The following is a 25,929-nucleotide window of genomic DNA, read 5'->3' on the forward strand; positions in this document are numbered from 1 at the left end:
AGAATATCAATTATAGATATCTTGCCATCATAAATTTTCTTTACAGCTTGCCATTATTAGTAGGAGCAAACCACTTGATGAAAGGTTTGTTATCTCTCAAGTGTTTTCTTTATCACTGTGTAACACTTTTATATATCATATCATTTTTTCTTTTTTGCTCCTTAAGCCTTCTAATCAAATAGTATAGTACTTAGTTTCTGTAAAACAATTTTGTAAAGAACTAGATTTTTATAAATATATACATTAATTTATGCAACTATAATTATGTCTTTGATAGGATTATAGAATTGCATAGAGTTAGGGCATAATGTTAGATTATAAGTTAGATTATACTTTTGGCTTTGTTTTGTCTTAACCTAAGGCAATAGTGTGACAATACAGACAATTACTTGTATGAGAGACACTTGTATGGATAGCAAGTAGGATCTAAAATTTCAGTTTCAGTGTAGAATGCCATGTTTTTCTCTCTAGCTATTGCTTGGAACTAATTGTTACTTATATTTTCATAGTTTGATCACCCATGTATGTATTTCGTACAGATAGTCTGGTGTTACTTTGTTTCATACAGTTAATGTGACCTTATTTTCAGCTCTTCAGTAGGTTTTTATATGTTTACAGTTGTTTCATGAATACATTTCATTTGAAGGAGACTGGAAAAAGTTCACCAAAAACAAAACCAGTGGATACCAGTAACATTGGATGGATTCGGATGGGCACAACAGTGGCTACAAATGCACTTTTGGAAAGAAAAGGAGAGAGAATGGCATTGGCAATAACTGAAGGTTTTAGGGACCTTCTGCACATTGGCAATCAAGCTCGACCAAATATATTTGATTTGGTAAGTCTTGTACTTATGTTATGTATTTATTACATATGTTTATCATGACAAGAAAGGTATCCTTGATGTATTCGTCTAAGAAATCTTGACATGATTGTATGTCATGCTAGAAATTTGATAATAGACATTCCATTTTGTAGTTGGCACTCATCTTGTATCAGGTAGCTGATTTAGTTACTATCTCAATGAACAGGTAATGTTAGTGATGGCCAGACAGTCTTTGAAGAAGCATGTGCATTGTTGACTACAGAATACCATTCCCTTTATAATTAATGAAAAATATAATTATTTGTGTGTTGCCTGCAAAGAGATACTCTGTCATTAATACAGCTTGTGGAATAGTAATCTTATCAGTATTTATTATTACTGCATACATATTGTATATACCCTTGTCTTATCACTTTGACTCCATTTTCTGTCTAAAAAGTTTTAAAATTTAAATCCAGTGAAGATCACAGATATGTTAAGGATAGCATCATCATTTTCCTAAGTTTCATGATTTTTAAAGTTAGATAATCTCACAAAAATATAGCTATGTTGTAGATTACTTGGTCCAGATATCTGCCCCAAACCATATCATGTTTTAGAAAGAAGATTTTTTATTGTTTCAGTCAGTATTGACTACCTAATGCCAATTTACTTAATAGAATAGTTATGTGGACTTTTCTTTTTCTTTTTCTTCAATTGCCATAGCTTCCAATCTTGTACCAGGACCTGCCTTGTATCTCACTAGAAATCAGTACACTCATTATTCACAATCACAATCTCTGTACCCCCATTTGCAGAAAATATTATGCCCTGACATTCTGTATGAAGAAGTAGTAGAAGTGAGAGAGCGTGTCCTCCCCAGGCAAGATGCCTCCTTGGAAGAAATTACTGCAGAACAGTGGAAGGTGAAACAGGGTTTGACAGGAGAAGAGCTCTTGGTGATGAAAGAAGTTGATGAGGTTAAACTTAGACATGATTTGAAAAAAATTTTAAAGAAGGGTATTACATCCTTAGCTGTTGTACTTCTTCACGCTTATATGTAAGTATCCATTTACCTTATTTCTTAGATTTATTTTGAAAATGCCCATATCACATCAATTTTCTCCTCAGTTTTTGCCACTAACATTCAACTTCCATTATTATTACATTGCGTTAATTTGGAGAGCTTGCTTTCTATAAGCTGTAATGAAGTTGGTGATATTTCTCGGCATAAATTCTTTTGCTGTCAGTTTTGTTTTGTTAGAAATTCATTGATAATCATTTCTTAGTATTTAAATCTACAATCACAATGAACTTTATTCCTCCAAGAGTACCAATGAAAAATGCTATGTAGGGAGGCTGCAGAAACAATGAGGCTGCCTCCATCTCTACCACACTGATTGAGAAAAACTCATTTATTGGTTGGTATGAGCTCCAGATACATTGTTTACATGTAACTATTCACTTGTAGTCTGTCGGCATATTTCCACATGACGTCACCGCATGCACATTGTATTGCTCATTTCTTACTGTGCATATTTTGATCAAGTTAACTTGGCAATTAGATTCTATCTTGGGTCAATCTCATCGTATGTTGGGGTCTCACTTTCTTATATTTGATGTATCTTGCCCTGAAACAAGTGAACCACAGTTTACAAGAATTTGAAGTTTTGAAGCTTGAATATAATTTTGTCTTGTCCTGTCATATAAATGAAGCGTCTCGTGCTGAAGGAGCGTAACCGCCACTAATAGTTTTGAGAAAAACGCCCGTAAAGTTAGACAATGATAACGCGGATGAAAATATAATGTATTATACACCAGTGAAAAGCTTTTTAAAACCAGCTTTCACATGAAATGAGTATTGGGATGAAAAAATGCCATTTTCACAATAGAAAAATCACTCGAAAGTTCGAAACATCAACCATCAATAGAAATGGTGTCAAACCAGGGAGGAATTAACTGTTAGAAACTTCTATTATGTACTTTTCAATGAAAAAATGGTGGATAATGCTAGAAATTACATGTCAGGTTATGAAAAATTACCAAATCTTGATAAATCTAATTATTAATCATTTTTTAATGTCTCCGGTTTGACACTATTAATAATAAATGAAATCAATTCCCACACTCACCTAAAATTATGTTTCTGTTCTGCTCAAGAAGTTGATTACAGGGAAGGGGTTGTCAGGTTGTTAGTAATCTAACAGGTCATCGTCAGGGTCATCATGACTGTCCATGGCCCAAAAGGCATCAAATATCACTTTAATATTATCAGCACTAACCTTGGCAAAACACTTATTTTTGCACTTACAATCTGGGCCAACCTTTCATGCCGCCACAACCTTCCCTCCCTGACTCACATACTCCTCACCTCGGTTTCTCTTTGCCTTCCTCACATTTTTTTCCCCACGTCTCCGGCCATCTATGCTTACTCGCCTTAAGCACTGACACCTCCCCTCCACTCTGATCACCAGCGTCACTCATTTTGACAGGTAAATCCACAAGAAAAAGGGCTGAAAACAGGGAGAGTTCCCAGGGAGATGCAACATGTGTTGTAAGAATGGCGCCACCTGACTGAAGAAGCGGGATGGTAACGTGGCTATGATTGGCTGAGCGGTGGCTTTCCCACAACCCGCGCTCCCATTGGCTAGCTCGCAGTGGCTCATAAGCTACTCTAACTCTGAAATTTCAGACCTCCTTCACATATTTATTGCGTGTTGGTACCTGACTCTAAACCCTCTGCCTTGGGGTCATAGAGGTGGCTATCGGGTGTTTCTTTGTTGTCACATGGCATACGAGACTGCCATCTACCAGGAACCGGTACTAACTCAAAAACGGTCAGGGTGGCGGTTACGCTACTTCAGCATGAGACTCCTCAAATGCAGAATTTAGATTATCAATTCATAAAAGAATTTTCACTAAAGAATTTGTCAACTGTGGTCTGCCTGTATTTTTATGTACTGTACTGTGCATGTGTCTATTTTTCTTGTTATTTTGACACTATATATTCTGCCTAGAGACTCACTCCAGTATTCTTTTAATCTTCATTTACTTAAAGAAGTAGTTTTAACTGTTTAATATACAGGCAACCCCCGCTTAACGAAGGTTCACACAAACGAAATTTCGCTACAACAAAGCTTTCATTTTACTACCATCTGCTCGTTTAACGAACACCAAACTCGCCTTAATGAAGTTTTATCCAGGTAATATTTTCCAAGATTGAAAGGCCCGCCGCATCACGCAAGCCGACAGGCTTTTGAATACAACACGCACACCACTCACTGCCCCTGTTCAAAACAACAGCATCAGCAGCAGCTTGTCTTCCCTCACTCAGTTTACCACCAAAACGCCCTGCAATGTTGCCTAGCGTTGCTAAGAAGACCAGGAAGTCTCTTACTCTCAAAGTGAAGTTGGATATTATTCACAGACACGAGAGAGGCGAGAAAACTAATAGCATTGCTCGCCACCATCTTGACTCCATCTACTGTCTCTACTATTTTCAAGTCAGCAGACTTTATTAAGAAGTCTGGTGAGACCGTATCTTCCTTGCAAGCTAAAAGAACCACCTAAATTCGTGACTACAATGGATAAAATGGAAAGCCTTGTGGAAATGTGGTACATAAGTTTTGTATGTGATACAATGATGCGCCCTTTGTTTACATTCCACAGGTTGCTGGTTAGTGTCTTTCCCGTTTCACTCTCCCTCCCTTCATAAATTTAAGATCATCAACATTGTAAAGTTACATACATACATACATTAGTGTACATTATAATGACTTAAATTAAACTGCCTAAATGTTTAACTTCATAATTTTTACTTTCATTAAACCTTTCACTGTACTATGATGCACTCTCACATTGTTTACTCTCAATGGAAGTTCAAGTCAGGGGTTAAACTTGTTATAATCGGTTCGCTTAACGAAGGTTTTTTAGAAACGTAACACCTTTGTTAAGTGGGGGTTACCAGTACTTCTGAATGCATTAGAATTGCCTGTATGTGTATGTATTTCATAAGATGCACCACAGCAAACTTTCAAATTTTTCAATGAAAATATAGAGAGAATTGAAGGCATAGAGGTGTATCAGTTTTCTATATGATAAAACCTGCACTGTTGATAACTGTCACCTTAAAACCACCTCCTATAATGGAGATTGAAATTTATTAGGTTATCACAAAGTAGGCCTTTACAGTGGTGTTACAGTACAAGTTTAATTCATTCTATAACTGAGCTTGTTTTACAATATTTTATTCCTACAAAATCATTTTTCCCACTGACATTAAATGAAATATAAGTATTCCATTTCACCCCCAGAAAGCACCTAAAAATAATTTTCTTATTGGATTTAAAGCAGAAGAGAAATGCAAGTACAGTAATCCATTTGGTTCAAAGAGGAATATATATATATATATATATATATATATATATATATATATATATATATATATATATATATATATATATATATAACTATGTATGTATAAAACAGTTTTGCAATGTTAATGTGAACTGAGCTAGTGAAGGTTGTACTTGTTAGGAGACCATGTGAGACCTCAATACCTGCTAGCAGTTACTTGTATAAGATTCACTCATGTAATGAATTTCTGCCCGTACACAGTGACAAAAAATTCGGATAAGCTTTAGCTTGTAAGACAAATTTCTGGTATTATTGTGCACTTGTACTGCAAGTTACTGTTGTATAAATTTTAGTGAGGGGGATTCACCAATGTATTTTGAGCATGTAGTAGTACTATTTGTATTGGAAGATACATGGCAAAGACTGAATCATAAGTGATAGCTCTTCATATATTTTCAGGTATAAGGCTCATGAGGAAAAAGTTGGAGCCATTGCTATTGAAATGGGATTCAGTCATGTGTCTCTCTCCTCACTTGTCATCCCTATGGTGAAGGCTGTTCCTCGTGGCTTCACTGCAAGCTCAGATGCTTACCTCACTCCTCACATCAAGGCTTATCTTAAGGTTACTGCTTTTTTGCCTTGTTGTTAATGTCTTCCATTATGTGTACTAGATTTACTTTTCTTGCTTTAATAACAAAAGTTCAGTTTTATAATGATACACAAAGAACAAATATAAGTTATTGAACTTAATACTTCTTTGAATTTCAGTTTTACATGCGTATTACAAGGTGAGTATGGCTTTGTGTATTGGAAGAGATTGGTTCAGTGGCCATGTATGTGTATTGGAGTTATTCATTACTTCACCATGGGGCCAATGATCTATGAGTAAGATAAACCCTAGAATGATGCTCTACACGTCACACACCACTAACCTTGTTAAAGCTGAGAGATTGGTTCTCACAGTTAACTGACCATTTCAGTTGCTGTGCATCGTAGTTTTTCTCTTGGCAGTCTCTAAAGCAAATCACACTTAAACTTTGATATTGTCTTGTACTAATTTATATTGTTTTGCAGAATTGCAGTGATTTTTTGTGTCCACTAAAAGCATACACCTTCAAGATTTAATTTTATTTTACAGTTGGTTCACCTTCTCTTGGTAACATGAAAACTTGCGGTAAGATTTAAGGATGTTTAGTTATATAATTATATAGGTGTATATACACATATATATTTATGTATGTGTAATTAATCTTTTGGCAGTCATATTATGGTAGGTAGTGGTAGATGCAGGTCAGGAGTACTTATGATCGAAAATAAGGCATTCCAGTGACGTATGATAATGCATGGTCTTCCTGCCTGTGTGAGTGGCAGCTTAGCATTGATTTCTCTCTCTCTCTCTCTCTCTCTCTCTCTCTCTCTCTCTCTCTCTCTCTCTCTCTCTCTCTCTCTCTCTCTCTCTCTCTCTCTCTCTCTCTCTCTCTCTCTCTCTCTCTCTCGCAGGAGGACTAGGAGCACATAAATAACTATTTACTCTACAATAATTAATCTCAGTGCAGTTATTTTCATCACTGATTAACTTACTGGTTAACCATCAATGTTGCAGCTTTGTTTGTTGCTAAACATTAAAAGATTACCTATTCTACAGTGTAAACAAATTTAATGAGAAGATGGTGTGTGTGTGTGTGTGTGTGTGTGTATTTACCTAATTGTATTTACCTAATTGTAACATACGGAAAAGAGCTATGCTCGTGTTGTCCCGTCTCCATATCTATTAATGTCCAGCTTTTTCTTAAAATCATGAATATTCCTTTGCTGACCACTTCCACGTCTAAACTATTCCATGCTTCCACCCTTCTATGAGGGAAGCTATATTTTTTCACATCTCTCCTATAAGTGGCCATTTTTAGTTTTTTCCCATGCCCTCTCGACATTCTTCCATTCCACATACACAGATCTTCCCTATCCATTTTTCCATGCCAATCATCACTCTGTATATTGCTATCAGGTCTCCCTTTCTTCTGTTTTCCAGGGTTGGAAGTTGCATTCTTTTCAGTCTGTCTTCATAAGTCAAATCTCTTAAGTCAGGCACCATTTTGTTGCAGCCCTCTGTACTTTCTCTAGTTTCCTTATGTGTTTCTTTAAGTTCGAGCCCACTGTATTGTTGCATATTCAAGCCTCGGTCTTATCATTGCAGTAATTATTTTCTTCATCATTTCTTCATCTAGATATACGAACGCCACTCTTATGTTCCTCAATAAGTTCAATACTTCTCCAATTATTTTGTTTATATGTCTCTCTGGCGATAGGTCATTGGTAATTGTCACCCCAAGGTCTTTTTCTTCATGACTGGTTTTATGTCTTCATTTCCTATCTTGTACATACTCCTGATTCTTCTTTCACTCTTGCCAAACTCTATTTTCTTGCATTTTGTCGTGTTGAACTCCATTTGCCATGTACAGCTCCATTTCCATATTCTGTCCAAGTCTTCCTGGAGTAGTTCGCAATCTTTGTCACATCTCACTTTTCTAACAATTTTGCATCGCCTGCAAATAGGCTCACATAACTGGACACCCCATCCACCATGTCATTTATGTAGACTGCGAACATTACTGGTGCCAACACTGATCCCTGTGGAACTCCACTCTCCACCAATCCCCATTCTGATGGTCTGTCCTTAATTATTGTTCTCATTTCTCTTCCTACCAAAAAGTCTTCCATCCATTTTAGTAAACTGCCATGCACTCCTCCTACCATTTCAAGTTTCCAGATCAGTCTCTGGTGTGGTACCTTATCAAAGGCCTTTTTTAAATCCAGATATATTCCATCAGCCCAACCATCTCTTTCCTGTATTACATCTATCACCCTCGAATAGTAACATATCAGGTTTGTCGTGCATGAACGCCCTTTTCTAAAACCAAATTGACACTCACAAAGTATGTCATTTTTCTCCAAGAAGTCTGTCCATCTATTCTTCACCACCCTCTCACACATCTTAGCTACCACACTTGTAAGTGACACTGGTCTATAGTTCAATGGGTCTCTCTTGTTACCTGATTTATAGATTGGGACAATGTTAGCTCTTTTCCAGTCTTGGGGCACTACACCTTCCCTTAATGAGGCATCAATTACTTCACAAACTTTTTCTGCCAATTGCTCCCTGCATTCTCTTAAAATCCATCCTGATACCCCATCAGGTCCCACAGCTTTTCTCACTTCTAAACTCCCCATCATGTTCTTGATCTCCTCCACAGTTACTTGAAACTCCTTCATAATCCCTTTCTGTTCCATTACCAGTGGTTTGTCAAAAGCAGTCTCCTTTGTGAATACCTTCCGAAAGCATCCATTCATAGCCTCTGCCATTTCCTGGGATCTTCACTGCATACTCCATTTACTTCTAAACTTTCAATACTTTCTATTTTTGATGTTGTTGTTCACATGTCTGTAAAAAGCCTTGGTTGGTCTTTACATTTATCAATTATATCCTTTTCTTGTTTCTTTCTTTCTTCTCTTCTAATCAACACATATTCATTTCTTGCTCTTTTGTAACTTTCCCACTGCTTAATCCGTCTTTTCCTTCTCCACCTCTTCCATGCATCCTCTTTTCTTGTTCTAGCCTTTTCACATCTATCGTTAAACCAGTCCTGCTTTCCAACTTCTATGTTGTCTTATTGGTACAAATTTTTCTCACCTTCTTTGTATATTTTTATAAATTCCTTCCACTTTTCATTTGCTCCTTAGCACTCTTGAATTTCATCCAATTTGTCTCTTGAAAGAATTTCTTTAGGTTTCCAAAATCTGTCTTGGCATAATTCCATCTTCCCACTTTATATTCTTCATTTCTTCTAGATTTCTCTTCGTCTATCACCTTGAACTCCAAAACTGCATGATCACTCTTTGCTAAAGGGCACTCCACCCTCATCTCCTCAATGACCATTGGCTCTGTACTAAAGACCAAGTCCAGTCTTGACGATGCTCCTCTCCTCCAAACCTAGTATCTTCTTTGACCCACTGAGTTAACACATTTTCCATTGCCAGTGTCAATAGTGTATTTCCCATGTTGTCTCTGATCCTTCCATTGACCAGTCCTCCCAACACACCTCTTTACAATTAAAATCTCCCATCATTATAGTTCGTTCACAGCCACCCAACATTTCTTCCAGACATGTTCCTGTATCACTTATCATTTCTTCATATTCCTGTACTGACCATGCATTTGTCTTAGGTGGTACGTACACCACTATGTAGTGCCTCTTTTTCCTTCATTAGTTTCTGCTCTGATCTTTAGCACTTCTGCCTTTCCCATACCTTTTTTCACTTGATCCACCTTTATATCTTTTTTAACCAGCAACATCACTCCTCCTCCCATCTTACCTACTCTATTTCTTTTCCAAACGTTATATTTCCTTCTCCAACCTTCATCAGGTCTTCTCCTCTCTCAGTTTTGTTTCAGTAAGACCCACAATATCTGGGTTCTTGTCCTCAAGTAATCGTTGAGTTCTAAAATCCCCGATATCACTCCATTTATGTTGGAATACATTACATTTCGCTCATATGTAAGTTTCTTTAGTCCTTTCTTGCTGTACTTTTCTGGGTTATGAACCACTTCCTCAGTCTCATATCCAAGATTCTCCAGAAAACTCTTTCTTCTCTCTTCTGTCCTCTCTTCATTTTTTTCAAAGCCTCCTTTCTCAACTCATTTAACATTTCTCTTCCTTTTCACCGAGATCTCTTCTCAACCAAATCTTCCTTGTTGTTTCCTGCTGGGCTAGCCTCCATGACTTCTCCACCAATTCATCTACATCCTTTTGTGACTTAAGTTTGATTCTTATTGGCCTCATACCTTCTCTTGTGAACTTTCCAATTCTATGGAAGTCCTCTATTTCTTGTACTAGGTCTTTTCCTCCTCCTGCACCACATTAATGATATTATTTATCACCTTTTTATGTTTTTCTCTCTCCATTTTACTCGGTGTCTTATCCTCCTCCACACCAAATATCACCACACATCTCTTTTGTCTACAGTTTCCTCACCAATGTCTCATTTGACTTAATAACCTTCACCACTTTCTCAGCTATCTTCTTCTATGATCTGTTGATCTATAATTTCAGCAAGGCCCAAAGTTTTCTCCCTGACTCTTTGATTTCCTTTTCCAGACTTGCAACTTTGTAATTTACCTCCTTTCTTTCCACTTCCTGACTTTTTTTCCATTCAGCCTGCTTCTCCATCACTTTTCCTAGAGATTCTCCACATTTTTCGCAATTCACTTTAATTAGCTTAACTTCCTCTTTCAGTGCTGCATTTTCCTTCTTCATATCGGCACAGTCTTTCTTTACATTGTCATAACTCGTTTCCAGGCCCTCATACTTTTCAAACAGTTTTTCAATTTTACCTTCTAACTCCAGAATTTTCTTGACATGGGAGGCACATCAACAGATGTGTCTCGCTATGCTGGTGAATATGAACATGTATTTGAGAGTACAACAGCTGGTGTTACCATTCAAGCCCCACAGGCAAGTTCAGTGAAGATTAGAGTAAATGTTCTATATAATAAAGCAATTCAAACACTCCTTTCAATTAAAAAAAATACTTAGAAAGATTGTGGGTGTGTGAGTGTAATTGAATACTGCTTTTCAGCTTGATGTAAACACTGTTGCTGCTGGGGGTGGCTCACGACTGTTCTTCCGCTCTGGAATGTTTGTTGTAGGGCCAGACTCAGCAGGTGCTCACCCAGGTAAGTGCAAAACCCTGTTTGTAATGAATACTGCAATTTTTTTTTTCAACACACACAAAGTTTTTCTTGGTATATCTACCAGTGAACTATACTGACATCCTAAAAGAAGGTAACACAGACAAAATGTTGCATCTTTTATCCTGTGCTAAATTGTAACTTTATTGATTTTATTTTTATTTATTTATTATTTTTTTTTTTTCAGGGCCAGTTTGCTATAAAAAAGGAGGGCCGCTTGCTGTCACTGATGCCAATTTGGTGTTAGGTAGACTCTTACCTGACTACTTTCCAAAGATATTTGGTCCAAATGAAAATGAACCTCTTGATAAAAAGCAAACCCTGGAAGCTTTCAAGGAAGTTGCTAAAGAGGTAACTGATCTGAAGTAATGTTTAAACTAAAGATTCATTATTAGGCACTGCCCATCAAGAAACCATACTCCTTTTTGCTATGTTTGAGTAATTAGTCATAGCAGAAAAATTTATGTGAAGTACATCACTCCTACAATCAGGGAACTGCTATTTAACCAAACTAGCTTTATTTCACAAATACTATAAAAGATGTGATTCAGTTTTCGCTAGATTCAACATTTCATATGGCAAGGTATGTCATTCGTAGTATATATTGCATATGCTATATCACTATAAGTGAAAAGATAAATTGAAATAATATCACAGTATGATAAAACACAATTACATATCTATTCAGTGTTGTGGCTATGTTGATCAGCATGTAAGCATTCACCTTGATAGATTTGCAGCTAATGCTGTGAAAATTATAATCACCACCATCACAAGCATCAATCAAATAAATATATGGCTGTATATTTATTTGATTTTTCTTCTGAACTGTTTTGATCTTTCCTTTCTCTGAGGATTTTTCTGCATTTTGCTGCAGGTTAATGCCTTCAGTTCAAACGACAATAAAGAAATCAGCGTTGAAGAGGTAGCCATGGGATTCATTCGTGTGGCCAATGAAACAATGTGTCGACCCATCAGAGCACTTACTCAGGCAAGTTTTTTTTTTTTTTTTTTTATTTCTTTGACATTTGTTTAGCAACATTATGATACCTTGAGTGTGATTATTCTGTATCCTTGTAGGCACAGTATGGGCATACACATACACGAAGCATTGATCTGAAATAGTGAGCAAATTCAAAGAGAAATTGGGTAATTATAGGTATGGAGACATGACAATTCCATCTTGTCAATATGCAAATACAGGCAACCCTCGCTTAACGAAGGGGTTACGTTCTTAAAAACCCTTCATTAGGCGAAACTTCGTTAAGCGAACCGATTGTAACAAGTTTAACCCCTGACTTGAACTTCCATTGAGAGTAAACAAAGCGAGAGTGCATCATAGTACAGTGAAAGGTTTAATGAAAGTAAAAATTATGAAGTTAAACATTTAGGCAGTTTAATTTAAGTCATTATAATGTACACTAATGTATGTGTGTACGTAACTTTATAATGTTTATCTTAAATTTATGAAGGGAGGGAGAGTGAAACAGGAAAGACACTAACTGGCAACCTGTGGAATGTAAACAAAGGGCTCATCATTGTATCGCATACAAAACTTGTGTAACACATTTCCACAAGGCTTTCCATTTTATCCATTGTAGAGTCACGAGTTCAGGTGGTTCTTTTAGCTTGCAAGGAAGATATGGTCTCACCAGCCTTTTTAATAGAGTCTGCTTACTTGAAAATAGTAGAGACAGTAGATGGAGTCAAGATGGTGGAGAGCAATGCTATTAGTTTTCTCACCTTTCTCGTGTCTGTGAATAATATCCAGCTTCACTTCGAGAGTAAGAGACTTCCTGGTCTTCTTAGCAATGCTAGGCGACATTGCAGGGCGTTTTGGTGGTAAGTTGAGTGAGGGAAGACGAGCTGCTGCTGATGCTGTTATTGTTTTGAACAGGGGGAGTGGTGCACGTGTTGTCCACAAGAGGTGCTGGTGTATTCAAAAACCTGTCAGCTTGCACGATACAGTGGGGCTTTCGGACTTGGAAAAAATTACCTGGATAAAAGCGAGTTTGGTGTTCGTTAAACGAGCAGATGGTAGTAAAATTAAAGCTTCGTTGTAGCGAAATTTCGTTGTGTGAACCTTCGTTAAGTCGGGGTTGCCTGTACAAATGGAATAAAACTTACCTGAAGAAGTTTGAGTTTGATCTTGCATTACAGTTTTGAATAGCAGTATTATCCCTTAAAAGGGAATGTAATGCTGTTTATGTTTTTGATAAAATTGATTTGCAGGTCAAATGACTGCTGAAGTTTAGATTAGATGTAATATTATTTTCAGGCTAAAGGTCACGACACGTCACAGCATGTCCTGGCTGTGTTTGGTGGAGCAGGAGGACAGCATGCTTGTGCTGTGGCTCGGGCACTGGGCATGCAGACAGTCATCATTCACAAGTACGCTGGTATTCTTTCTGCATATGGGATGGCCCTTGCAGATGTTGTACATGAAGCACAAGAACCATGTGCCAAAGTGTATAAGCCAGGTATATTCATGTGACCGGACTGTCAAAAGGTGTAAGGATACATGTATCAAGTGTGACCATATGTGTTCATGTATACAAATTTGTCATTTTTTTTAAATAATAAAGCATATTGTCATTTTCTTGATGATCTCTAATTTTATATATTGCAGAAAATTTTTCATATTTGGAGTCTCGACTTGAGGCGTTGGAAGAAGAATGTAAAACATCCCTAAGGAACCAAGGATTTTCAAGAAACATTGTTTGTGAAGCTTATTTGAATCTTCGCTACGAAGGGACAGACTGTGCCTTGATGTGCTCAGATGCCAAAACATCAATTCTTCAGAAGGGCAAAGTATGTTTGTATGGTGACTTTGAACAAGCTTTCATAGAAAGGTGAGTACATTTTATGAACTTTTGGTAATGACTCGTGTATTAATTAAATTGTCAGCAGTGTCTGAAAATTCATTTGGGAATCTGGTACACTTTGCTATATCAAGAGCATTGAAGGATGTGCTACTTTCAAGGAAAATATAGAATATTGCTAATGGATGATAATTTTATACGTACATTTCTCAAGATACACCACTTTTTTCAGGTACAAGAGAGAGTTTGGTTTTATAATTGAAAATCGGCACATTATTGTTGATGACATCAGAGTTCGTGGAATTGGAAAGTCAGTCATTGCAGAAGAAGAAGTAATATCAAAGTGTGAAGGAGACCCCATTGCAGAAATGGTAAATATCCTGTGCTTTAAATACTGAAATGTGAAATGCAGACAGTACACTGACCACAAGGCATGTAGCTACTTAAAAGTGCAAATAATTGAAACTTGAGAATTGAACAAAAAAGTACATCATATTTTCTCTAGCTTTTCTGAATAATCTCCAAAACCATGGATCCCATCAAACATACATCTTGCCTGTCCAGTTTCCCTGTTTTTTTTTTTTTTTTTTTTTTTTTTTTTTTTTTAGTGGTGGTCAAGAGAGAAAAATCTGTTTATTCCTGTATTGTAAGTCCTCCATGCAGATTGAATTTTTTTTTTTCCCATTTTCTCATCTACTCTAATACTGACCTCCTTCATTGCAGACATCTTTTTGTGCCTTCATGCAGTATACTCATACTGTGTGCTGTGAAACTTTTTAAGCATATTTACCCACTACGTATAAATTGCATCATATACCAGATTACTTTATTATTTCAATCAACAGGTGACAAGTGTATATTTTGAAGAGGGTTGGTTGGATACCAAAGTCTATATGCTTGCTTCTCTGAGTGCTGGGCATTGCATTGCTGGACCAGCAATCATTATGGACAAGCTTTCTACAATTTTGATTGAACCAGGTTTGTTTATTATTTTTTTTTTATTTATTTATTTATTTATTTATTTTATTTTATTTATTTATTTATTTTTTTTTTCCATACATGTTTTGTAGAGAGTTTGCATGTTGGATAAAGCACTTTTACCTCGTTAGACTATTTTGTGTTAAAGCACATTCATGTATGCATAGTGTTTATGAAACAACTAGAACTAAAGAACTGAAATGTTCTTAATTGCTAAAACTTTAAATTGAGTAAATTAATGATTATAACTAGCACATTTTCTTGATCAGAACAGTTCTTGTGTATTGTATTCTGTCATCCTTTTATCTCTGTGGCTTTGTCAATACATTGAACCTGAAAATGTTAAATATGGATACTATAACCAGCTTTTTCTTCAAATTAGTCTCTTCATTCACCATAAACTCAAATGCTTTAGAAACAGTCACACCTTGAAATATACTGAGACTTTCTATATACTTTGGAATCATCAATGCACAAGTTTTAGACAGTCATTTCATGAGTTTTGCTAAAAACTAAAAATGTGGATTTTGTTTATATATTTATTTATTTTTTTGTATTGCAGATTGTATAGGAAACATCACAGCCAAGGGTGATGTACTGATAAAAATTGAGAAAGCTAGAAAGAAGGTGATTAGCACAGAAGTTGATGCAATCCAGCTTTCCATTTTTTCTCACAGGTTCATGAGTTTAGCTGAACAGATGGGCAGGTATGTGTTTAAGTTTGTGTAAAATTGTGATTCATGTTTGTCAAATTATGCTTTGTTTTGGATTGAACACACAATTATGAACTTGTCTGGAAAGTATTTCTTAACCTTGATATGAGTATGTATTTCTTATTCAGTTTCAGTTAATTACATTTGCCCATATATTTACAGAATTCTACAGAGAACCTCAATTTCGACTAACATCAAGGAAAGACTAGACTTTTCTTGTGCTCTCTTTGGTCCTGATGGTGGGTTGGTATCTAATGCCCCACACATTCCTGTTCATCTTGGAGCCATGCAAGAGACTGTCCAGTATCAGGTTAGTTTTTTTTTCTTTCAGATGGATAAAGAATGTGTCTTTGTTCCTATATGTGTTGTATCTTCTTTTCAAACTCATATCACATGGCTTGTAATCACATAACCTTCTGGGAGAATGTTCTTTTATGTGTATTATGGTATTAAAATTGCACAGAAGTAGTGATGAACATAGACATTAGGAAGTGTATTTTTGGTGTTACTGTTGGCATCCACAGCACTTGGTTATGCCAAAGTAGCTGCAGCTGCTCTGTGGTGATGACTAGGTGTAGATGGATGCACTGTTCACTCAAAGTGTATAGTTTGATTAATTTCAGTGTTGTGACTGTAACAATACATTATTTAGGAAATTGGGCATTTGTATATGAATGTTGATAACTGGTCATTTATTGTTTATCTTTTTTTTTTTTCTTTGTCACTAACAACAATCTAATAATAATATTGACATTTGGCACTGTAGATGACTTCCATAGGATAGAACATGCTTGGTCTTTTTCATATTATTTTTCAAGTCTACACATTTGAGTAGTGTAAGAAAATTGATGAATACAAACTAATAGTGATGTTATTGTCATCATTGATCTTTCCAGCTGAAGGTCTTGGGGAATGAAATCAAAGATGGGGATGTTCTATTGTCTAATCACCCATCTGCAGGTGGCTCACATTTACCTGATCTGACTGTTATCACCCCAGTGTTTTACAGGTATGACTCACTGTTACGGTTCCTCTCCTCATCAGCACATTTCTTGATCTCTTCTATGTTTATTAGCCACATCAATCTAAACATTTTACAGCTATTGCACCCTCCTTTTTCTACCGTGCATGCTTCAGTGGCATTGCTTCAGCTCAATGCCATACTGTTGTTTTCACTAATATAATGTAAATCATCCCTTAACCCTCATGTTGATTCTAAGATCAACTAGAAATGCACTATTCTCTCTGAGCTTGTCTGAGAAACAGTAATCAAAGTTTTGATAGAGGTCCCAGAGTTTCAGACACACCATGTGTTCTAATATTCCACCATTTACCTTTACATTTTAGTTAATCTTTACAACAATGATACCCTTTCATCAGATATAAGTATGCGCAATGCACAGATCCAACAAGTCACTCCTTCTCTTTTCAAGGATTGTTAGATTGAAACCACATTTTGGTGACCACACTGACCTCTTAGGAAATATTATTGGGAATGGGTCAATTGATGGTCGCTTCTTGGGAATATAGTAGTACATGTCATACCTCATCCCTGTACTGATGTGCTGATGAGAGTCCATCACTATGATAACCAAGATGTGTGCCAGTGTCATTCTTGTTTGCCAGTTTTCATACCTCAAACATCCTCCCGTGTTACATTATTGTAAGGGATAGGAATGCACCTAAATGGCTGCATTGAATTCTCCTTTGCATGTATTGCATCTCATATAACTTTTTTTTCTAAATACATTGAAAGGAAAAGTTAATTTGCCTGGGTTTAGCCACAAATATGTTCATTTTTGTTTTTGTTCATATTTTGTACAGGTTAAACATAGGGATGAAGGCTGTTGAATGTGTAATTTTGTTGTTTGTTAGCATTTCCACATGTGTTACTTCAAATTACAACTCCTAAACTATAATTTTCAGGAACGAGAAGCATCCAGTATTCTATGTTGCAAGCCGAGGTCACCATGCAGACATTGGTGGCATTACACCTGGATCCATGCCACCCCACTCCACCTCCATCCATGAGGAAGGGGCAGTGTTTCTGTCATTCAAGTTGGTCGATCGAGGAGTCTTCCAGGTATTTCACTCTCATGCAATAGTTAACCAGCATTCCCATTCATTCATCCTTTTCTCTGGTAAACTCTGAAACTCTTTGTCTACTTCTGTAATTTCCACCTTAAAACTTTAGCTCTTTCAAGAATGAGGTTTCAAGACATAGTTGATGAGTTAATCTTGTGAGTTTTAGTTTGTTATTCCGATTAACTCTATTAAAACGTCAGTGGTCACATTATTGGTGAGTTTGTTAAGCTGGTTTTGATCCTTTATTCCAGTTAAATATTTATTCAAATGTCAGTGCGTTATTGTAGTTGTACGTCATAATGACTGCATTTTTGTATACCCTACTATATATAAATTTATATTTACCGTTTTTTATTGTTTGAAATTCAGGCTTCTTTCACAGGAAGAAAAATTAAAAGAAGCGCTCATGGCTCCAGGGAAAATGCCAGGATCTTCAGGAACTCGCAACATGAGAGACAATCTCTCTGACCTACGTGCTCAAGTTGCTGCAAATCACAAGGTAAATATTCCAAATATCCTAGAGCTTAAAAAAATTGGACATTCATAAATATTATTTCTACTGAGATAGAAGGACAGTCTGGTTGCATACTCTGTGACCAGATAGGAAAAATGTTGCTATTCTATATTTCTGGCACATCAGGAAAATAAAAGGAGTTGAGATTGGAAACTGAGAATGCTTTCTGTATCTTTATTCCCTAACAGTCTATCCCTAAGGTGCCTATAGGACAAAGGAATGAGGGTCAGTTATGTAGCATATGCAACAATTTCGAGATCTCCTGCAGGGTTCAACATTGGAACTAGTTTACATCTCTTGCAGCATAATACTCATCCCTTACTAGCACCTGGTTTTGATCTGCTGATCAAATTGGACACTATATAACTTTCTCACTCCTGCTGCATCCATGGACATTTGTTGATCCTGCCATGAAGATTGTTGAATAAATTTAATCTATTTTCCTCTTATTATTGTAGGTAATAACTTTAGACTTGCAGAGAAAGTAGATACTTATATTCAACACCCTATCTTCAGGCTGGTTAAATATTAATAACTACCAAAGTTGACAGCACCACAAAATATTAGTTTGGTGGGTGTTGTTATATCCTTATGCACTGTTCACGAAATGAAAAAAGCTCTTTAAAACAATGGGTTATTAATATTCTTCTAAATATTATTTAAAACTTTATTTATTCTTTTTTTTTTTATTTAATGCTACAAGCAGAGCACTTGACATTACAGTATTCCAGAAGTGCTGTTTAGTAGTGAAGATTTCTGTTCCTCAATAAATATTTTATTGAGTATTTTAATGTATTGAAATACTGGACTGTTTATTGCAGAGGTCATGTAAGGCTGAAATCAAAACAGAAAAAATATGTAATTTGACATTGAAAACTAGTAGGATATAATTTCTCTCATGTTTTCAGGGGATCCAGCTTGTTAATGAGCTGATTGACTTCTATGGTTTAGATGTAGTTCAAGCCTACATGAGCCACATTCAAAAGAGTGCTGAGTATGCTGTGCGAGACCTCTTAAAAGATGTGGGAAACCGTGTCTACAAAATTACCGGTGCTACATCTCTGCACGCCATTGACCACATGGATGATGGTTCACCCATAGAACTGACTGTCAACATAAATGTCAAGGATGGAACAGCTGCTTTTGATTTTGGGTTAGATGATTTTTTTTTTTTTTTTACTTGATTTTATGTACATCAGAGTCCACATACCTGTAAATTCATCATACACTACACTAGCAATGTCTTATTGGAAAATGTATATAATTTCTTTCAACTTGTACAGATTTATCATAATGCAGACAGTGCATACATACTAGACAAAATGTGCTTCAGCTAAATTTTCAAAATTCTCTACACTATTATTCAAGAAACTATTTAAATTCACACTTCCCTTCCGAAGATGTCTTGATATTTCTCTCTCTACACACACACACACACACACAGTATCTCTTTGACACTGGATTGAGTGGTAATTCAATTTTATGTTGTCCAGAGTTTCTCCCAAAACAGTCCATGCAGAACCAAACTTGAAATAAATGAGTTTTGTCATTTTCACTTTTGTAAATGCTGAATACTGGTACACACTTATGTTTAAGTGTTGTATAAATAATTTGTAAGTGAAATTTTGTTAGTTGATATTTCATTATGAACAAAGGAGAAATACGATTGTTTTTGCTTTATTTAAAAAATGGTCAGTCTAGAAACGAGGTCCTGGGAAACCTTAACCCTGATCCAAATACAAGGGTACGAAAGTTACTGATTACAGTGTTAATTGCAAGTGTATTGATGGCATGGAAGATCCACACAATCTGATAGATCCCAGAAATATGTTTTGGGTTCTAGAGATCATGTGTGCATATCAGCAGAAAGACTAATGTTGTCAAATTATTTATTAATTCTGATTATATTTCAGTATTGATGGCATGGAAGATCCACACAATCTGATAGATCCCAGAAATATGTTTTGGGTTCTAGAGATCATGTGTGCATATCAGCAGAAAGACTAATGTTGTCAAATTATTTATTAATTCTGATTATATTTCAGAGGTACAGGACCTGAGGTATGGGGCAATTGCAATGCACCGAGAGCTATCACTGTCTCAGCTATCATCTACTGCCTGCGAGCAATGGTTGCCCATGATATACCACTCAATCAGGTGAGGAAATAATGTTTATGAGGTAGAACTTTTCTTTTTTTTATGATTATAACAATACTAATACAATGCAAGTGTGTTGCCAGATGGCTATTGATATGTTAAACTTGTTTTCCATAATAGTCAAACTTTTGGCTTGAAAACATTGATGAAAGTTGGGATCTTTCTTGAATTGGGATCTTTCTTGAATAATAGTTATGCAATGCATTTCAGGGTTGCTTGAAGCCAATAGCCATCAAGATCCCTCAAGGTTGCATACTGGATCCCTCACTGGATGCAGCAGTTGTAGGTGGAAATGTGCAGACATCTCAAAGAGTGGTGGATGTCATCTTGAAGGCATTTGGTGCCTGTGCTGCCTCTCAGGGATGCATGAATAACATTACTTTTGGAGATGATACTGTTGGATATTATGAGACAGTTGCAGGAGGGGCCGGAGCTGTGAGTAAACTCACTTTCTATAGGAATCTTACTATGAATTCTAGGGCAGGTCTCTTAATATCTTAAAATGTTAAATTTTGTCCAAAATCATGTTTGAATTACATTAATCCTTTGTTGCATGGATCATAGTGTAATGGACACTGTTGATAATGAACAAACAAAACTTGCTCTCTCTTTACACATCTTCAAGACAAGTTTTAAAGCCATGTCTCTTCTCACATCTTGTATTCTGCTACAGCCTTCCAATCCTTTTACAGTGTATAAGCTATTGTAATGAAAGTCATCTTAAGTGCACTAATGAAAAAGATATATTTTCCAGGGTCCAGACTGGCATGGCCGAAGTGGGATCCACGTGCATATGACCAACACACGTATAACTGACCCAGAGATCCTGGAACGTCGCTATCCTGTTTTTCTCAACAGATTTACTCTCAACAAAAACACTGGAGGGAGTGGAAAGTTCAGGTGAGTTCAGGTGTGGAATGTGGTCTACTTGCAAGTGCTGACCAAGTGTGCTTTGCATATATCAGGGCAAAGAATTGTCCAAAGATTTTTTTCAAGGAGAGTATGTAATAATATTATAACATTTATTTACTCATTCATGATACATACCTGAAGTAAATCATTTTTCTCTGAAATTGGTGTGGTAGTCTCAAAGATGTCACTGATGTGCTCACCTTATCGTAGTGTTTTCTCACCATGGTTCTGTTTAGTGGTATTTAATTCAGTAAGAATTAGTGGGGATATAGAAACACCAAGTCAGCAGAGTATAGAGTAAGATTTGTACAGTTCCTGTTCATATTGTCCACTCAACTTCTTCCAGCTCTGAATATCAGATAAACTTGCATAACATTTATATTCACCTGACCTCAACACACCCAGGCCAGAAGAATGAGAAGGAAAATTGAATGCAATAATAATAATAACAATCCTTTAACATTGATGCACCTGAATTAATTTCTGATTTATAATTGTATGTTACAGAGGTGGTGATGGTGTCGTGAGAGAGCTTGTATTCCGACGCCCTCTGACACTTTCCATTCTCACTGAAAGAAGAGTCTTTGCTCCCTATGGTCTTGAAGGTTTTATCTTGTTCTCTCCATTTCTCCCACAATGTTTATATTCATATAAATAGTTAATTAAAGGGAGTAACTGAAGTAAAACTACATTCTATAAGAAAGTAACAGTAATATAGTGCAGAATATTTGAATATACTTCATATTATATAATTAAACACTGGACTGAATCACCACACAATATAGAAATTTAACTTTATTTTGCAAAATAAAGATTGTATAACATATTGCAGGTGGTGAAGATGGTAAGAAGGGCAATAATTTTTTGGTAAGGAAGTGTGGACGCAAGATACGCCTCCCCTCTAAGTCATCAGTGGATGTGCAGAAGGGTGTAAGTTTCATATGACATCATGGCACTGAAGGCAAATGTGTTTAGAATTTTCAGTACTTGCATTGTAGGTATGCACACAATTTGGATGAAGGAATACATTTTAACTTAATAGTGAAGCAATGTGTCTATCTCAATCAGAACAAAGTAAGAATGGTGTGTGTGTGTGTGTGTGTATGGAGTGTAAAATCTAAAGTAATTTTAATCACCAGGATATGTTTCAACTACTGACCCCAGGAGGAGGAGGATATGGAAGTGTAGATGATGATACCAATGACATCTACAGAGGGCCACCTGAGAAGAAAACAAGATATATTCAACGAGGAAGTGTATTTGAATTTAAACAAGCTCAAGAAAGTGTTTAATGATGTGAGAACCAAGTTCTCTTTAATCTCTAGACTCCAGAGGAGGAAGATGATATAGTGCTCACTGATTAATGCAGTGGAGCAAATCAGTTCAGTCCTTCCTAAGATTCCAGCAGAAGCTGAGGAGACAGAAGAGGGGTGTGGGAAGGGGGAGAGAGGAAAGGGGGAAGAGGAGGTGGGTTGGAAGAGAGGAAATGGGGAAGAAGAGGGGATTGGGAGAGAGGAAAGGGGGAAGAGGAGGGGATTGGGAGAGAGGAAAGGGGGAAGAGGAGGGGATTGGGAGAGAGGAAAGGGGGAAGAGGAGGGGATTGGGAGAGAGGAAAGGGGGAAGAGGAGGGGGTTGGGAGAGAGGAAAGGGGATAGAGGAGGGGTTGGGAGAGAGGAAAGGGAAGAAGAGGAGGGGGTTGGGAGAGAGGAAAGGGAAGAATAGGAGGGGGTTGGGAGAGAGGAAAGGGAAGAAGAGGAGGGGGTTGGGAGAGAGGAAAGGGGAGAAGAGGAGGGGTTGGGAGAGAGGAAAGGGGAAGAGGAGTGGGGTTGGGAGAGATGGATGGGGAGAAAGAAGAGGGGGTTGGGAGAGGAAAGGGAGAAGAGGAGGGGGGTTGGGAGAGATGGATGGGGGAAGAAGAGGGAGTTGGGAGAGAGGAAAGGGGTGGGGAAGAGGAGGGGTTGGGAGAGAGGAAAGGGGGAAGAGGAGGGGATTGGGAGAGAGGAAAGGGGGAAGAGGAGGGGTTGGGAGAGAGGAAAGGGGGAAGAGGAGGGGATTGGGAGAGAGGAAAGGGGAAAGAGGAGGGTGGTTGGGAGAGAGGAAAGGGGGAAGAGGAGGGGGTTGGGAGAGAGGAAAGTGGGGAAGAGGAGGGGGTTGGGAGAGAGGAAAGGGAGAAGAGGATGGGGTTGGGAGAGATGGATGGGGGAAGAAGAGGGGGTTGGGAGAGAGGAAAGGAGGGAAGAGGAGGGGTTGGGAGAGGAAAGGGAGGAAGAGGAGGGGTTGGGAGAGGAAAGGGGAAGAGGAGGGGTTGAGAGAGGAAAGGGAGGAAGAGGAGGGGTTGGGATAGGAAAGGGGAAGAGGAGGGGCTTGAGAGAGAGGAAAGGGGAAGAGGAGTAAAGAGAGGAAAGGGGAAGAGGAGGGGTTGAGAGAGAGGAAAGGGGAAGAGGAGGGGTTGAGAGAGAGGAAAGGGAGGAAGAGGAGGGGGTTGGGATAGGAAAGGGGTGAAGAGGAGGGGGGGTTGGGAGAGATGGATGGATTTTGATGAGGAAGGGGGGTTATTCTCCCCACAATTCTTCTCTCACATGCCAGAAGTATGTTGTGCATGGGCTGGTCAACATTAAATGGTTTGAACTGATTAGCTCCCTTGTGATTAATTGTCAGCCTGCTCTGGATTAATTAATGTAAAGGATGAATCACCAGTCTGTGTAAATACTGCTGGGAAAGTACAAGTTATTGTAAGTAGAAAATGTTCCATATGCATGTATGTTTTGAAAAGCTTTGTTTAGCTGTGGGGTGTAATATAACTAATATAATTGCAGCCATTGTGCAATGTTTATCGATAAATCATATCTGTCCATCAGTACTTCTCGTGTTATTACAGAATACTTTAATACCCCAAAACTTGTAAGAATGATAATGCACTGATGCAGATTATCCAATAGTGAACATGTGAGTTATTCAGTTACGTAAAACATTATCCTGCTGTGAGAGGACTACTATCGACAAGACAGATGATGTACTACTGATAAACACTACAGAATATTAGCATGGCTGTAATTAATGACAAATCAAATAATGAGCTGTGCAACACTCTGCCTGAGTAGGCATTGACAGGGAAGGGCCAAGACTAACAGTAAGTCAGTGAAAATTAACACACACAGATTGTATTGCACAATTTTGAAAGAAAAGAGAAAAAGCCATTGAAAATACAACACACTGACAGTAAGGACGACTTAGTGTTTCTACGACACACAACAGTTGCCCGGTACAGTCATGTCACACGTAACCCTCACCTGAGAAAACGCATTCTTTAAAATTAAACTAACGGTGTATAGATTATATAATAACCAAGTTGTCACCCTCTGGCTGTGTGTGAAAAGAAGAAATGCCAACCATTGTAAAATTAAATTATTTCTAATATTATTATCTACCATCCTATGGCAACATAATGTGAACATAATTGCTGCCTTGTGTATGTCTATAAGATTCATAAATCATAATTACATATACAACTGCTGCCATCTTTATCTTTGATAAATATCAGATATTTGCATAGACTGATGGTAACAGTTATTACATGTCAACACTGGCTGAAAAAGTAAACTGTGATCTATAAATGTTAAGTAGAAAAAAAAAAAAAAAATGGAACAGATTATACTTATAATCACTTCCCTTTCAGGATGGTTGGAACATGACCCATTGTTGGCAGCTACTCCTCCACAATGTCATAAGATGAAAGAACTATACTAAAGAAAATTTATACTATATATATAGCATATATAAAGTTATTTTACTTGTGTTAATTTCATCAATGAAGTTTATCTGTTAAAGTTATTGTGAATGTTATCTGTTATTACTTTACATATTGATCATGCATAGAATAATAATCTGGCATAAAGCTTTGATTTCAAAACTGCCCTCCTATGGCTTCTATCCTTCTCTGCAACTTTATCTCAAGTTTCCTTTCTGACCATTCTATTACTGCTGTGGTAGACAGCCACTGTTCTCCTAAATCTATTAATAGTGGTGTTCCTCAGGGTTCTGTCCTGTCACCCACTCTTTCTATTATTCATTAATGACCTTCTTAACCAAACTTCTTGCCCTATCCACTCCTATGCTGATGATACCACCCTACATCTTTCCACGTCCTTTCAGAGACGACCAACCCTTCAGGAAGTCAACAGATCACGCAGGGATCCCCGATTTCCGATCTTTCTAAGATTTCCGATTGGGGTAGAGAAAATCTAGTAGTTTTCAATGCCTCAAAAACTCAATTCTTCCATCTATCAACTCGACACAACCTTCCAGACAACTATCCCCTCTTCTTCAATGACACTCAACTGTCTCCCTCTTCCACAATGAATATCCTCGGTCTGTCCTTTGCTTACAATCTTAACTGGAAACTTCACATCTCATCTCTTGCTAAAACAGCTTCTATGAAGTTAGGTGTTCTGAGGCATCTCCACCAGTTTCTCTCTCCCCTCCAACTGCTAACTCTGTACAAGGGCCTTATCCGCCCTTGTAAGGAGTACTTTTCGCATGTTTGGGGGGGTTCCAGTCACAATTTTACTAGATAGGGTGGAATCTAAATCTTTTCATCTCATCAACTCCCCTCCTCTGACTGTCTTCAGCCTCTTTCTCACCGCCGAAATGTAGCATCTCTTTCTATCTTTTATCGCTATTTTCATGCTAACTGCTCTACTGATCTTGCTAACTGCATGCCTCGCTGCTCAAGGCTTTCTTCTTCCTCTCATCCCTATTCTGTCTAACTCTCTAACGCAAGAGTTAACCAGTACTCTCATTCATTCATCCCTTTCATTGGTAAACTCTGGAACTCCCTCCCT

General features: G+C 37.3%; 1 protein-coding gene across 1 annotated transcript in view; it reads left to right on the top strand.

Annotated features, from left to right (window-relative positions):
- The window catches only part of LOC123513932 (5-oxoprolinase-like), a 25,897-nt gene extending 1,106 nt beyond the window's left edge, over positions 1-24,791 (top strand). The window contains exons 2-26 of the mRNA XM_045271429.1: positions 647-838; positions 1,624-1,865; positions 5,621-5,805; positions 5,930-5,949; positions 10,564-10,671; positions 10,796-10,892; positions 11,095-11,258; positions 11,785-11,898; positions 13,186-13,387; positions 13,537-13,759; positions 13,962-14,100; positions 14,575-14,707; positions 15,270-15,414; positions 15,583-15,730; positions 16,317-16,429; positions 17,347-17,503; positions 17,888-18,004; positions 18,928-19,172; positions 20,065-20,176; positions 20,387-20,611; positions 20,931-21,076; positions 21,596-21,693; positions 21,921-22,018; positions 22,228-22,384; positions 24,765-24,791. Of these exons, the coding sequence (XP_045127364.1) occupies positions 647-838; positions 1,624-1,865; positions 5,621-5,805; positions 5,930-5,949; positions 10,564-10,671; positions 10,796-10,892; positions 11,095-11,258; positions 11,785-11,898; positions 13,186-13,387; positions 13,537-13,759; positions 13,962-14,100; positions 14,575-14,707; positions 15,270-15,414; positions 15,583-15,730; positions 16,317-16,429; positions 17,347-17,503; positions 17,888-18,004; positions 18,928-19,172; positions 20,065-20,176; positions 20,387-20,611; positions 20,931-21,076; positions 21,596-21,693; positions 21,921-22,018; positions 22,228-22,380 (3,576 nt within the window). The 3' untranslated portion in view covers positions 22,381-22,384; positions 24,765-24,791. The remainder of the gene's footprint in view (positions 1-646; positions 839-1,623; positions 1,866-5,620; positions 5,806-5,929; positions 5,950-10,563; positions 10,672-10,795; positions 10,893-11,094; positions 11,259-11,784; positions 11,899-13,185; positions 13,388-13,536; positions 13,760-13,961; positions 14,101-14,574; positions 14,708-15,269; positions 15,415-15,582; positions 15,731-16,316; positions 16,430-17,346; positions 17,504-17,887; positions 18,005-18,927; positions 19,173-20,064; positions 20,177-20,386; positions 20,612-20,930; positions 21,077-21,595; positions 21,694-21,920; positions 22,019-22,227; positions 22,385-24,764) is intronic.
- The last annotated feature ends 1,138 nt before the right edge of the window (positions 24,792-25,929 follow it).

The sequence above is a fragment of the Portunus trituberculatus genome, chromosome 37 (genome assembly GCF_017591435.1).
Source record: "Portunus trituberculatus isolate SZX2019 chromosome 37, ASM1759143v1, whole genome shotgun sequence".
In the NCBI taxonomy this organism is placed as follows: Eukaryota; Metazoa; Arthropoda; class Malacostraca; order Decapoda; family Portunidae; genus Portunus; species Portunus trituberculatus.